At 32.6% G+C, this 16,768-nt stretch overlaps 1 protein-coding gene across 1 annotated transcript in view; it reads right to left on the bottom strand.

Moving 5' to 3' along the window:
* The window catches only part of LOC113404293 (synaptogenesis protein syg-2-like), a 117,490-nt gene that overhangs the window by 5,050 nt on the left and 95,672 nt on the right, over window positions 1-16,768 (bottom strand). Inside the window, exons 10-13 of the mRNA XM_064217883.1 lie at window positions 13,242-13,401; window positions 7,820-7,981; window positions 6,398-6,532; window positions 1,038-1,220 (exon numbers count right to left, since the gene is read on the bottom strand). Of these exons, the coding sequence (XP_064073953.1) occupies window positions 1,038-1,220; window positions 6,398-6,532; window positions 7,820-7,981; window positions 13,242-13,401 (640 nt within the window). The remainder of the gene's footprint in view (window positions 1-1,037; window positions 1,221-6,397; window positions 6,533-7,819; window positions 7,982-13,241; window positions 13,402-16,768) is intronic.

Here is a 16,768-nt window from a genome sequence, read left to right as displayed (position 1 = left end):
TACCTCACAATATTGGTGTTATTAATAAAGAACATGAAAAGTCAATAGTACTTGCCAGTTGTCATATACTCAACCACTGGGCTATCTTGGTTCATAGTGATGTACTATTTTCGTATATTTAGATAAAATTTTATTATTTTCAGTATAGATGATTGTGTTAATGAATATCTTGGTAAAGATGTCTTGGTAAAGATATGTTGGTAAATATATCTTGGTAAAGATATCTTGGTAAAGATATCTTGGTAAATATATCTTGGTAAATATATCTTGGTAAATATATCTTGGTAAATATATCTTGGTAAAGATATCTTGGTAAAGATATCTTGGTAAAGATATCTTGGTAAATATATCTTGGTAAAGATATCTTGGTAAAGATATCTTGGTAAAGATATCTTGGTAAAGATATCTTGGTAAATGAGTGCGTGCGACACAAGTTATTACTACTTTTCTTTGCGATGAATTAAATTATCTTCTATTATAGAATAGATTTGTACAAAGACAATAACTACAGAGTTATCGTCTTTGTACACGTGTTATGATTGATATGAATTTTGTTAGACATTAAATTCACATTAAAAATATATTTATATTAACATGTCAATATTGAAACAAAAAGCTTCCTCAGATTACATAGTAATTATTCTTCTGATTACAAAAAAAAGGCAGATGGAGCGCGCGGAACATTATACTGAAGCAGCAAAAGCGAATACAAAATAAAAAAGGAATGCAAATTCCGATTATGTGAAGCAAAACGTCTTTTTGTAAATACGTTAATTACTTACAAATGCTTACAAGATGTCTTAATGTGTGTGAGATTACTAATGTATGGATGTAATGAGGACACAAAAAAGTACATGTGAACAAAAATTTAAGTGGAAGGGCGCGCCTTCGTGAATGAACAGATCTATAATAAATATATGTTATAAATTTTATCGGTTTTCCAATTAGTTTGTAAAATGTATTAAAATAATTTCGTATATCGTTTTCCTTCTTTCATTCTTAGAAACGTATTAAATATTTCCTCGTAATACAGTTACCTGTTTCGTTAACACTGCTATTGAACTTAATCTTGCTAGTGATGGGATCTAGAGCTTCCAGGACGAACGTCTGTGGCAGACCGCCGTCGTAGCCAGACACGCAACGCACAATCAACCAACTGACACCCTCGGTATTATTGCTACCCGCTTGCAGGGAGCAGTTTCGAGGGGGCGCGGGGCGAGCTGCGAACGAATCACTCATTTAACACATATAGTCCATTGAAATGTTTCAATTTTAGGGCGAAACTGAACATTTCCTAAATCGAGTCCTCTAGAAAATGTTCAGTCAATGTAACGTTTCAATGGACTAATTATTGATAAAGTAATTACTACTATAATTGTCATGTATTTCATGAAAATTACATGAAGGCCTGTTGAGTTAAGACGAAAAAGCGTAGAATAAAATAAGTTCTTATAATAAATATAAATAAATAATAAATGTTGGACAACATCACATACATTACTCAGACCCCAATGTAAGTAGCTAAAGCACTTGTGTTATGGAAAATCAGAAGTAACGACGGTACCACATACACCCAGACCCAAGACAACATAGAAAACTAATGAACTTTTTCTACATCGACTCGGTCGGGAATCGAACCCGAGACCTCGGAGTGGCGTACCCATGAAAACCGGTGTACACACTACTCGACCACGGAGGTCGTCAAACTATACCTTATTTGTTATAATCGCGTGACGCATCGACGCATGACGAACCGAAATGGTATATACCACTCGTTTATACCACTTAGTGATAATGGTAGGTTTTGGTTTGGTTCCGAGCCATTTACCAATGGTCTGGGTAGGTACCATAGATAAGTGGTATCACATACTCTACCACCAATCAGCAATACTTAGTATTGTTGTGTTCCGGTTTTAAGGACGAGTGAGCCAGTGTAACAATAGGTATAAGATGCGATGTAAGTAACCTTAATGCACCAGTGTCAATGTACGGTGGCGACCACTTACCATCAGGTGGCCCCTTTGCCAGATAGCCTATCTATACTGTAAAAAATCGTCTGTGGTCGCTTTTTTAAATTAATTTAAGAAATGGTGATTTGATTGAATGACTAATTAAGTAATCCCACTAAGAAAGTATCATTTAAAATACAACCTTTTGAACAAAAACGTCAAATTATAAAAAAAACATTAACGTCTAAGAAAAATAAAAATATTAATTATTATATTAAAATATCATTTAATAATTAGGTATGCTCCATCATAAATCTCGCGTTCCATATATTATCAAAGATTAAATCCTAACGTATCAGGATTACGTATAGATGATATTATTATTTATTAATTTTTTGAAATAGTCACCATCATGTTATCACTAAACACTTAAAATTGACGACGTCTTAAAGGTCTGAACAACATTAAACAATAAAACTAACTAACCAATATAAAACTAAATTTTAAAATAAGTAAGATCAAAACCTAATAATTACAAATATAGGTATATAAAAAAAGTCACAAAAACATATCCAAATGAGGTATAAATCTTACAAAGGTCTCTGGGATATGATCTCCTCGAAGCGCCTCGACACCTTATAATTTAATCATTATAATCTCTAAGCCACACGAGAAGGAATTAATTCACGCGTAACACGCTTTGAAATGAAAATTAAGTGTACAGCTAACTCACTAATTTCGACGTGACTTATGGCTTTTGGGTGACAATTTCACATGTTATATTATACGGCATATTAAATGCCGCGGTCTGAACGGGCGTTACGTTGCACTACGTGTAATAATTCTTCGTGCAACATATGATGCTGTTTCAATTACGTTTATCGAAACATTTTGCCTTTACAATATGGTATAGGAAGCCGAGATGGCCCAGTGAAGCCGAGATGGCCCAGTGGTTAGAACGCGTGCATCTTAACCGATGATTTCGGGTTCAAACCCAGGCAGGCACCACTGAATTTTCATGTGCTTAATTTGTGTTTATAATTCATCTCGTGCTCGGCGGTGAAGGAAAACATCGTGAGGAAACCTGCATGTGTCTAATTTCAACGAAATTCTGCCACATGTGTATTCCACCAACCCGCATTGGAGCAGCGTGGTGGAATATGCTCCATACCTTCTCCTCAAACGTAGAGGAGGCCTTAACCCAGCAGTGGGAAATTTACAGGCTGTTTATGTCATATGTTTATGTAATATGATATAGATACACACAGATATAGATTTACTTGGTGGTAAATTTTTGTGAATATCTCCCTTTCCCCAATTATCATATATTCTGCCTCCAAACAGTAATACTTAGTACTGTTATGTTCCACTTTAGTGATTGAAGTGGTGTAACAGAAACCAGGTACATAACATCTCAGTTCCCGAGGTTGGTGGCAACGTTGGTGATGTAATTCATGGTTAATATTTCTTACAGTACCAACGTACTGTAACGATACTCTGACTATTAGGACGATCATTTTCGCTTTCGCTTACCTATTTATAAAAGAAGTTGGGAATATATTTTAAGCGCTGCATCAGACTCGTAAGGATATAAACTAAACGTTTGTTTCAGGACCCCGATCAATCAACAGAGACAATCTCAAGAAGGATTGGTGCCAGGCTATCGTTCGGCCGAAAAATTCAGCTTCATCCTAAGATACTGAATTAGCCAGAAATAAATGCGACATGACCAATTATGATAAACATTATTTGAATAATGGTTCAAAATCTTTAAGATTATTTAGCTGCAGTACTTGAAGTATACTTTTTTTTTCCAACTTCGAAGAAGTTATCATTTCAATTGTTTTTTTTTGTATATAATACGATAAAAAATGCCTAGTGTATTTTATGATTTTATTTATTTGGTCAAGAGCCAGTCAAGGCAAAGAGGATATTATGCATGTTGAATATTATGTTGTATATCTTTATTTGGATTGAAACTCTTTAACATCGACTAAAAAATAAATTAGGTAATAAAGATTAAATAAACATTTTAATAAAAATATTTTTGTATTAAATGTATGTTTATGTTAAATGTATTAATGTCCTTATATATAGGTATTTTTTATTCTATTTATTTAAAAAAATACATTTTCAACACATATATTTTACTTGACTTGTCTTGACTTGACACGCACTGTATATCAATTAAAATATACACAACAAAAATTCACACAAATTGTAACATGTAAACTAATTTTAAAATATTCTTAACACGTAAAGGTAAAGAGACTAATCATTTTATTTATTATACGTAGGGATTTGTATTATGAAACTCTAGATGCAGTACAAAAATACTACACCACATGAAACTATGTAAGTTCACTTTCTTAATGATCAAAATTAATCATAGTTAAACATTTCCAATAATCAATAAAGTTAACAGTGAAATCATTTTAATTAAGTTATTTAAATCAGCTAAATTCCAAAGCGTTACCTCAAATTGATACAGATCTCATTCCGTATAGAATAAAAATCCAATATACGCTTTGACGTAATTTAATTTTCTTTGATCGGAGTCGCATATTTTAACGATGTATTATTTTATAAATTAATTACATTGTGCTGCTTGCAAACTTTAAATAGGAACCGACCCGACCGCACTCCTCACATCACTAATGTTGCCACCAATCACTCACCCTTCAAATCGGAATATGACATCACTAAATATTGCTGTTTAACGGGAGATTAAATGATGAGTGAGCGCTACCTACCCAGGCGGGCTTACACAAAGCCCTACTAAGTATAAGTATATTCAAATCCTAATATATGTTTACACAAAATGCTTTTAAAATGTAAATAAAACAATGAAAATAGACCTCCTGACCATTTAAAAAAGAACGACGTTTCCTTACGATATTTACCTTCAAATTACGAAAAATACAAATTACAATTTTTCAATGTAATATTTTCTTAAATTCAACTCAAGGTAATATTCTCCTTTAATGTTTCAATTATTCTGGTAATAGAAACGTATAAAAATGGCTCCAATTCAAACTAAAAACATAAATACAAGTGTTACAAAATTGAAAATAAATTTTCTCGAAGAATTAACTACATAAACGTACGAGTAAACTTTTCAAAGACATACTAAACCGAGTTTAAAAACGATAAAAACCCGCTATTTACGGAGCAGCCCAGAATTCATGGTACCGTTAAGAAACTAGCTAATCGATACTAAAATATAATAGCTTATTCGGCTATTCAGCGGACGGGCCACCTGGAACCTTCCACTTTGACCTATAATAATTTTTTTTTTAATTCATTTAATTTTTCTGCTAATTGTTTAAATGTTAAATAATTAATAAGCGTCTATATTGCAGTCTGTAGTATTTATTAAATAGAGTATTGTTAAAAAAATTGTTATTGGAGGCTAACGTAACTATTAATGCTGTATATACCTATTAAGTGTTTGAAATTGTATCTGTCATTTTATTGTATTCTTGTTTTAAGTGCTATATTTCAAATACTGTGGTGTATCAATTAAATAAATAAATAAATAAATAAATAAATAAATAAATAAATAAATAAATAAATAAATAATAGTTGAAGTTTACATTTGGCGAGGGTTTGGTCGAGGTAAAATTTCCAATTCCTAGTTCGTTGTGCAAAGAACAAATTTGATACTCGATGCGATCGTAAAATTTCGAAAATCGATGGTTATACGCTGTTTTGATATTGTATACCTTGTCTATCTAGTGGTTTGTTTGTAAGGCAAACCTCGAGGTCCGTGGAGCAAAATCCGTTTGGATTAGTGAAACAGTTTATGAGTTTTTATGTCAAGCAACCCTCACTTTTAGACTTAGAAATTGTTTCGAAAGCACGAAGGTACTATAAGATTGTTAAAGCGAAGGAAAAAAAGAGTGCACTTGTGTTTGCGCAGGTATTTCTGCAGCATAATATATCCGCCATTAAAGTTGAAATTCTGTCAAGACTATAAACGTTTATAATAATAATTTGTTGTCATAGTGAATAATAATACTTTATGACATGTCACGATTAAGTCTATGTTAGTTTTCTAAAATAATAAGCAAATAATCTGCTGGTAACTGGACACAATCGCCTTTAGATATTGGCGCCTTAGGAAATATTACATAGAATCACTCACACAGGCTATTTTAAACGAATATTGGGCCATTATTCAAGATATCAACGACCTTCGTGGACAAGTAGTGTTTACACCGGTTTTCATGGGTACATCACTCCGAGGTCCCCGGTTCGTTTCCCGGCCGAGTCGATGTAGAAAAAGTTCATTAGTTTTCTACGTTGCTTGGCTCTGGGTGTTTGTGGTACCGTCGTTACTTCTGATTTTCCATAACACAAGTGCTTTAGCTACTTACATTATGATCAGAGTAATGTATAACATGTTGTCCAATATTATTTAAGATATAGTATATGTATCAACTCACAAGCCGGGACGATTTGGAAGACACAAGGCTCTAGTTGCCTGCCGACACTGTTGGTACCACGACAACTTAAAGCGCCATAGTCTCGTTCGCTTTGTGGCTTGTAGCTAAGTTCACTCGTGCTGCCGTTAGCTGTACCTATAAAAAATCATATAGGATATTATGTTAAGCGTAAGTAAAACAGTTCGTTGTTATTGGTATAGAATAGTTGGTCATTTGTTTTTATAATAAAATTAGTTTTTTCAAGACCTAACGTTAAAATACTTTGAAAATATGATACAAGAATGTATCACCTCTGATGTTAATTTTAGTTATATTTTTCGTATTTTTAATATTATTTAATTATTAGACTTAAATAGTCTTAAATTTTTTGTATCTTTAACTTGAACGGGTAGTTTGCTGACTTAACATTCTATGACAATTTTTATTTATTTAACTAGTTTTTTATTTATTCGACCAAGACAATACAAATCTGATGTTACTTGTGTTTTGAGGCTTATATGAGATTATAAGATTATTGCGTGGTTTGGAAACGGACCGATTTGTACCAGTTTGATATTTATTATATTCCTTATTTCGGTAAAGTGAGATTTATAAGGTAATGAGTAATGGAATAAAAAGGGAGTTCACGTCGATATAATGAAATACGATATGAAAATTTTTGCAATTCATATTACGACCGAAATTATATAAATTTATTTCAATATTGTGAAAATGAGGCCATGTATTTAATTTGTACGATAACATTATCATAAATAATAATTAAATACACGTGGATATTATCATGTGATGCGAATAAAACCTCTTTATCCAGGTGTTTCCTTGCCACGGCCAACAGGCATTGTAGTAAAGTGGAACACGTATGCATTTCGTTGGAAATAATTTATCACTATCACAAAACTTGCCTTGGCACCAATTCAAAAAACCGTCCAAGCAACGACATAAGTTTGGACTTTGGACGTAACGTTGGTAAAACTTATTAATTTGAAAATCCTTTTACCAAATTTAAGTTGGAAGCACGCGTCACGTGATCCGCTTCCCAACGACGTATCTTTGAAACTATTTTATTTATCTCGTCTGCTGTGAGCTGTCTTGATTTTGTTGTTTTGTTTTTGTTGTGTACGTGTATTCGTATAGCGAGTTTGTTGTTATTGTATTGTGAACGAATCCTTACAAAAATATGTGTACAATATGCAATTCTTTATTTAATTCTTGTTTTCGATTAACATTTTTTTACTTTTATTTTTGATGCAACTAATTTACATAGCAACAAGTATTGATGTACACATATTGAATAATTTACCGACTGTAAAATATTTTAAATTTACTTATTAATATCAAAAACAATGGCAACAAATATTTATTTAAAGTAAACAAATGTACTTGTTAATACATAATATATATTAACATATGAAAATTTCATACCATATTTTGTCGGTGAAACATCCAGACTTTCGCCGCTATTGTTGAACTGCCAAAAGAATGTGACGTCAGGCGGATTTGCCGTTACGGAGCAACTTACTCGCAAGGCTTCGTCTAATTGCGCGCCCAAAACTTGAGGCGTGGAATGCATGCACACTGGCGCAACTGTTGACAATAGTCAAATCAAAACACATACACGTAAAATTTTATAGAACACACACACACACACATATAAAGAAAGATTAAATTAAGCCATAGCGAATCGAGCTATAAAATTTCCCTAACTAGAAAATTAACTAGATAGCAAATTTCGCATTCCGAACAGAACCTGCAGATGATTTAAGAGTTCATTTTAACATGAAGCCGCTGCGTCGGCAAACTAAAACTTATGTAACAACCTGCTTTAAAGCACTGTATTATATATGATATATTATGATACTGGCAGGTGAAAATAATTGGCTTTAAATGAGGCTCCGACTCGCAAAGTTTTAACATAACACTGTATTTAAGTTAAAATGTAAATACAAGAGAAAATTAGAAAATCGTTTTAGCAATCTATGTAAATAAGGGCGATGCTGTAATTAACACGGAAAGCTGAAAGAGGCTTCAAATTCAGTTCGTTAAGTCATAACAGAAGTCAGACGATATATAAATTTTATCGCCGACTGTTCGCCTCGGGCGTACTCAGTGGCTGTGATTCATTTACGTATCTACTTATAAAACTGCGCTCCCTGACTTTTGTTTTAGATTTTCATTAAAATATTTGCTCGCATTAAAGTCTTTGAAGAAGTGAACGAATACTAATATATAAATTGATTCGAATGACTGAATTTGATGAAACTTTTCATTATAGCTTGTCCTTCAGAAACAAATGAATATTTTAATTAAAAAAAAAAGAAGTTAAATAAAGAATATTTAACAATATAAACGTTATTTAGCGTGTGTTCAGTTAACAATAGCTTATCTCTTTCTATCACCCTTGGTGGTCACATTCGAAAGAAAGAGATACAGCAGAGTTTAACTAGTCCTCCTCCTAATCAACATTAATATATAATACCAACATTAACAGTGTTGAAATATGTCATTAGATGTTGCTTTCGTGATTGGGGTCATTATTTTTACTTAAGTCACTAAGTAAGGCACTACAAATGGATCAGCGTGTTCAGGCCGCATAATAATAATTTTTATTATTAACAATTTCTTTGTCCAAGAACACGAAGCATCCTTAGCGCATAAAAATAATGTAAAATATGTTATAATAAAGTGTGATTACAATATAAGATATAACATTTAAAGAGACAAATTAAAATTAATTTTCAGCTATACTGTGAGGTAACACTAACTTTTCTACTAGTAGTCTGTTTTCTTTTGTCCGTAAGAATTATTAAATTACTATTTAATTTAACATTAACAAACTGTAAATTTCCCACAGCTGGGCTAAGGCCTCCTCTCCCTTTGAGAAAACGGTTTGGAGCATATCCCAACACGTTGCTCCAATGCGGCTTGGTAGAATACACATGTGGCAGAATTTCATTGAAATACATGCAAGTATCCTCGCGATGTTTTCCTTGACCGCCGAGCACGAGATGAATTATAAACACAAATTAAGCACATGAAAATTCAGTGGTGCCTGCCTGGGTTCGAACCCGAAATTATCGCTTGAGACGCACGCGTTCTAACCACTGGGCCATTTCGGCTCTTCTCTTGAAATCTTGAAAATGAATGTTAAATGTCATAATGATGAGCGCTCATTATTATCAACTGCAGTGTTACTCAGTAAAGAACTCACAACGTATCTCACTCGTAAAATGTTGAAAATCGACTGATAGTGTTACGCTATTTTGTTTCTTATATCCCTTTAAATGTTATGAATAATATTGTCAATGTTGTATGCAAATGACATCACTCTGTTATGTGCTAAATTTTAAGTCTGTTATAATAGACTAGGTCTACTGAATCAAATTCTTATACATTATACTCAGCCCTACCGTAACAATTCATAAGTATGTGAGCGACGTTGTGTATAAATTTCAACACAAACTGACTGACTCTATAATTATGTGCACACATGCATGCTCTGTATTTTAAGTGATTTTAATTTCGAGGCTTTCATGCAGACAGTTTCAAGATTTACAAAGGCTTCATGAAGTTTTGGTATATCTATTACAGTTTTGCTTGTGCTCGCTACGGAAGTACTCGGACGGACGATTTTATCTCGCGCAAAGTTAAACCAGATATTAAATAATATATACGAAAGTGGCTGGTCGGTGTATCTGTTTTGAATCAATTGTTATTATGTATTTATATTTTTATACGGAGCACAATTTATACCAATTTTGTTGTAAGTTTCCGCTAGAAAGTGGGGCGATACATTGTCTTATATATCGCTTAAGCGATCCATGCCTCGACAATATAATGGTATTTGTACAAAGACAAAAGAGCCGAGATGGCCCAGTGGTAAAACGCGTGCATCTTAACCGATGAATGCGGGTTCAAATCTAGCCAATAATCACTGAATTTCAATGTGCCTTATTTGTGTTTATAATAAGGTGGTGAAGGAATCGAGAGGGAGAAAAACACCTGTATGTTATTTCAATCAAATTCGGCTTCATGTGTTTAACTTCAAATCTTTTCCTCAAAGGGTGAGAACGCTTTCGCCCAATAGCGCGACATAAACAGGATGTAAATTTTCATTTCATTTACAAAGGAAGTCTGTCGGTTTTTGTTATTATAATAAATAATTATTATATGCGGCGTATCTTATAATTATGATACTTGTTTGTTGATTCCAATAACTTTGCGTGAATTTGTAAGAATAGATTTTAAAAAAAAATTACACTATATACATCCTTTACAATATCATATTTTATGTACATAATACATATTTGTTACACGGACTCATAGTTTTTCTATTACTACAAGTTCCTTGTCATTCGATAAGCATTCCGAGCTATGATTGATAGCCTAATAATGATTTGCTACGTGAAATCCTCGCCTAGCGGATACAAATAGAACTTGCCTCATGATGGTGCATTGATTAGTAAGTTAGTAAATGAGTCCCGTAGTGAATATTTATCGTTCATTAGCCACTGTTGATCGATGTGATTTTGATGACTCATTATATAAGTACAGAGTCTGTGTGTTAATTGCTTAATAATGATATGTATGAAAATGAAATATTAGACATAAAGCGGCGAAAGTATAGGTGACAGTAATAACCTTTAAATGACACACTGCTGTGCAAAGCTCTATTTAAGGACGTTTGGAACTTATTGCACCACATTACTCCAATCCAGGCTAGTGGATACATTTCCCTTTACTACCGAACACGATATGACGAAAAATTGGTGCTCAGTCGGGTTAAAATCCGCAATCTTTGGGTAAGAGTCACGACTTTAAACCACTGGACCATTTCGTGGTATAGGTTACAAAGTATTTAACGGTAGGGCTTTGTGCAAACTCGTCTGGGTGGGTACCACCCACTCATTAGATATTCGAACACCAAACAGCAATGCTTAGTATTGTTGTTTGGTTCAAGGTCACGTGAGCCAGTGTAACGTTAGGCACAAGGGACATAACATCTTAGTTCCCAAAGTTAGTGACGCATTGATGATATTAGGAATGGGTAATATTTCTTACAGCGTCAGTCTATGATGATGACAACTTACCATCAGGCCAATGACCAATCCGCCTGCTTATATCGTAACAAAAACAAAAACGAAAACAATCTAGAAGGCTGTATAACACTTGGCACGATATTTTATATATATCTAGATAAAATACGGAACATCGATCATTCAACAGATTTTTATATAACTGTTTCAGCGTTGGCTTAACAAATCTTGGTTAACTTAAGAAGTTGGATTGATATTCTGAAAACCTTCTGTCCAAATGAAATAAATTTATTAGTATTTTGTTTGTAATAGAACAGTCTGTTTCTAATTCAGTTCCGAAAAGCAATCTTCTGTACAATTTACTGATTGAGCTGTTTTATTTTTATCAGGCTACTTCGTTCCAATAGAAAGTCGATTTGGCCATTAGACTTTTATGTTTCATTTGCCAAGGGGTTTGCTAATGCATGAGAGTAAAAAATGTTTAAAGCTATTTTCTGGATTACGCTACGGACTCTGCTTCGGGAATTAAAGCAGAATACAAATATTGTTGTCTTAATTGTTCACCAATAAACTTAAACTTTCTTGATCGGTTGCTTTTTTATGATATAGGTAAGCGGACGAGCAAATGGATAATCTGGTGATCACCAACGCCCATAGACAATGGCGTTTTAAGATATGTTAACCATTCCCCACATCACCAATGCGTTATAACCTGATGTCATTGTGGAGATGTTATGTCCCTTGTGCCTCATTTATGAGTGGGTGGTTCCTACCCAGACGGGCTTGCACAAAGCCCCCCCCCCATGTACAAAGTATAGAGATGCAATTATATAAATACTTATATAATTTCTAAAATCATCCCAGCTTTGAAAAATATTTAAAGTGCTAAAACTACGACGTAACATTACTCTGACGCTGAGAGAAAAGATCATGAAAAAACCGTTTTCCTCAGTCGAGATCCACATTTTCTATCCACTAATCAATCTTTGCTTTTCTTTTTTAAAGATGAACGTTCTAAGCTTTTTGAAATGAAAACGCACGTGTTCGGGATAAACACCATTTCATGTTTCTAAATACGGAGTATTGTGCTGAAGGCAATCATTCTGAACTATCGCTGTTGGAGTGCAGTGACTTCTTAAGGTCCATTAAATATGCATTCGCGATTTGCCTAGAAGAATTATCTATTGAGCAGAAATAAGTAAAAAAAAAGAATGAAAGATAGTTCGATGTAGATTGCATTCGTTTTAAATTGAAAAGATTATTACAGTGTTGTTAGTTGAAATGGTTCATATATTTAAATAAAATAGGGCCTTAAAAATAAGATATTGCTTTTTTTATTTCAATACAAAAACATCTCGAAATATCACGTTATTCTTACATCAAATATCATCTCATATAATTTGATTGTTGATAAAAAAATAGTGTATCCAAGAAGATGAATACTTATTATCAAATGTAATTTATGATATTTAATTTTTAAGAAAATGTTACTGACATCTTGATACTACCTATTTCATAAATGGTGTCTGAAATCTGACAGCAAAATTGAAGATTGAAAGATTGAGTGTGAATTAATAATGAATGAATAAGACCGTATACAATAAAAAGAGACAAACAGGGAAAGGTCGCCTAGCAAAACACTTTTTTCTTAAGTAACGATTTCTGCCAGTACTCAACTGTAAACCACATTAAAGAACTTCGTTCCAATAATTCCATGATATTTATCCTCCTCATATTTTTTATCGATTAATAATAATACTAAGTTTTATGTATTAATTTAAATCTGTTGATATTTTGTCATGTATACATACATTGTATGCTGAGATGGGTAGCCTGACTAGCAGTTTCCCCGAGGGCATTGTTGGCGCGACAGGTGTAATCCCCGCTGTGTTCTCTCGTCACCTTCTGTAGCACGAGTGACTTCGTGCTAACTATAATACCGGAAACCACGTTGTGAAGCACTGGTTTGTCCTGGTTGAAGAAAGAAATTTTTGTTTTTTAAATAATTGATTGCACCATTTTTACATTTAAGATTTTTTTATACATAAAACTTAAAGTAACAATGTTTTTCCTCAGGATATTTTCCTGTAACGCCGAGTGCGATATAAATTATAACACATGGAAATTCTTATTTGGGTTAGAAACCACAATCTTTGGTAATGATTAACGTGTACTAGCAAATGGGTCACATCTTCTTATATTTAAATTTGAAATATTCGAATAAAAAAATTATAATCGATAGAAATTATGACAGTGGAATTATGCCACGAGCCATTTGCCTAATTCAGATTTGACGAGCGATAAAACTGCTCTCTTAGTACTAGTGTTAATAAGATAGCTGAAAGCCGTCATGAAACGACAAAATAGATTATTATTAAAATAATTTATGATTAAAAAAAAATATGGGCTTAAATAAACATAAAGTTTTGTTGATAAAATAAATATATTTTAATAAAGGCGCGGCAATATATATAACATCAATAAAGTTAAATGAACTTGAACTTGGCTTGACACGCTACCGCGTGTCTAGATTAAAAATAATCTGTAATAAGCAATTATATCTTAACTAAATTTTAAATAACTAGATAACATTAAATATGTTTGTATTGTTTTAGCTTAATTATTTGTTTCTGAATGTTTATTTATTTAATTATTTGTAATCCAATAAATTGAGTCAATATTAGCCTTACAAAATAGCTTCGAAATTCGAATAAGTGACCATTCTGTTTTCCTCATCGCACATGTGTTAGTCCGACTTCAAGTTATCCATCAAAATAATGACAATTTATTGAATAGTGCAAGTTATTTAACGAATTTCGATACAATTATAAAATTGTTTTATGTCCCTTGATACCTATTAAAAAAATTAAAAGATTTACTAGCAATAATTTCGCTAAAGCTAACCAGACAAAATAAGCAAAATATTATATGATACGTATATTAATATGTTAAATTCATGCATTTGGCAAGTGGTATATTTTCGTGAATCTACTAGGTTAAAGTTGGTTCTGAAACGGAGTACGGAAATAGTTATAATTTACCCAATTAGCTTGTCATGAAATACGTTCCAAAGAAACAAAAATATTATTATACTTTGCTCGCGTTTAAGGTGTCGGTCATAAGGTGCTACGTATGAAAATATACCCTGTGTGTCTTCCGTGGGGTTTTAAACTTCATACCAATTTCATAAAACTCGGTTCAGTGGTTAGGCACTTAAAACAGACAGACAGAAAGATAGATTTACATTCGCATTTATAATATTAATATAGTTTTATTTTTTTTTTAAACTATTAAATAAATAAAAACATACAATTAATTCGATGTTCAGATGAATTCAATATTTTAAAACGGAACATGAATTGGTGTTTTCTACAAAGAATAAATGGAAAAAGTTTCAAACTTCGCATGCATTTTCCATGAATAAAGGGTGTTTAACAGTTAGCGATAGAATGTTCTGACGTGTCTAATTTTACAAGTCTGAGGGTAGACGTAGCGTTTAAACTTGCAAGTGTATCTTTAACATCATTTAGTTGTTTGTTCTTGTTTTATTTATACGTAATGAATATTGTTTGACGTTCATTATGTTCGGAACTTCGCTTTAAAATTTGAGTTATCGTATATTTATACTGTTGTTAGATTGTTTACGTAAACAATTGTATAAAGAAAATGTATATTAGTTGAACCTTCGGCTTTACCCGCGATAAATTTATAAAATATTACCCGTAACGCACAAACCCTTCATTTTATCTTTTTGAAGGGTGAATTGAATTAATCCTATGTCCTTCTCCGAGATTCAAACTATCGTCATACCAAATTTCCTCTAAATCGGTTCAGCAGTTGAGGCGTGAAGATATAACAAAGTTACTTGGCATTTTTAATATTAGGATAGATTTTGTTGATTGACCGATCAAGGATTTTTGGTTTTAAATACCTTAAGGATATTTTTTATATGTTTTAATTAAAATTTTTATATAGAGGCGAATTAAATTTAGGGGTTAGAGAGCAGCGGCGAACAGGCCATGACGGCATAAGAGAACGTCATAAGGTCATCCTTCACGGCATACAAAGTAAAAAAATAATTCCATTGGGAATATGTTACATTCTTTTCACAAAACAATATATTTTATAATATTTTAGAAACACAGTAGCACCTTTATAAATTCAATTTTTATTAAGTCTGTCCCGTAAAGAAGATTCGGATTGGAGCTTTATTTCTTATAAACCTCCATAATTGTTCGCACTCCAGTCAAGAAATTCTTCAATTAAACTTTCAATTGAGTTTTTAACACCGTTCACGATATGAGAACTACTTTTAATGGCCTCATTTGTATTCGCATACTACCGCAAAACTTAAAACGAAAATTGTAGATTTCTCCAACGGTTCTTATTGCGGTCATTTGCACTTTGCGAAAACTTCATGAGACCATTGCATGCGATCCCCGGCCACGTATAAATTGTTATTAGATTTTATATGGATACTTTCAGTGCCGCAGTATATGTACTTGATGTGATGTTATTTTGGAGTCCAGATAGTCGTGCGGTGAGAATACGTGAATCTTAACCGAAGATTGCTCTGCTCTGAATTTTCATGGGTATCATTTGTGATTATAAATTTATCTCGTGGTTGGCGATGGAAAATATCCTGGGAAAGGAAAGGGAAGGAATGGGTTGGATGAAAATCTGCCATTTTATTATGTATATCCGCCAATCTGTATTGGAGCAGTGCAGTGTGAATAAACACCAAAACGTCCCCACAAAGGGTTCCAGCAGTGCCCAACATTTACCTTCTGTATTGTACTTTATTATATTATTTAATTTTAAATATAATCTGATAAATCAACACCAACAATTTATACTATGCTAACTCGAAAGTGTACGCACACTCCGCTAATAATAGTTAGCGTAATTTAAATCGATTGATTTCAAAAATTTCCTTTAATTAGCGTTGTATAAAATTTCTAAGTTCGTTAATTTTGTATATCTTTTCTCGATTTTTTGTAATACATACAAAATAACATATTTTAAGCAACTTGGCATAAAAAACGATTTTCACTAAAATTCGAGTTACTGTAGTATAAATTGTAGGTGTCGAAATATAACAATGACAAAAACGACATCATTTATTTGGGATCATTATCAACTCAGCAGGGAAATTTTGCTAGCATTCTTGCCATCATTCTACGCGATCATGATTTGTAAAGCAACTATTTTTAATTTTTGTTCGTTTTAAGATCTTAATAATTCTTATGTAAATAAAGATAACATAATAAATAAATAAAAGTTGCAAAATAAATACACCACTCTCTGGTGACATATATGACACACGACAGGTTCATCA

The sequence above is a fragment of the Vanessa tameamea genome, chromosome 19, assembly GCF_037043105.1.
Source record: "Vanessa tameamea isolate UH-Manoa-2023 chromosome 19, ilVanTame1 primary haplotype, whole genome shotgun sequence".
Taxonomy (NCBI): domain Eukaryota; kingdom Metazoa; phylum Arthropoda; class Insecta; order Lepidoptera; family Nymphalidae; genus Vanessa; species Vanessa tameamea.
The sequence above is the reverse complement of the archived record's forward strand: the minus strand, read 5'-3'. Positions and strand labels throughout refer to the sequence as shown.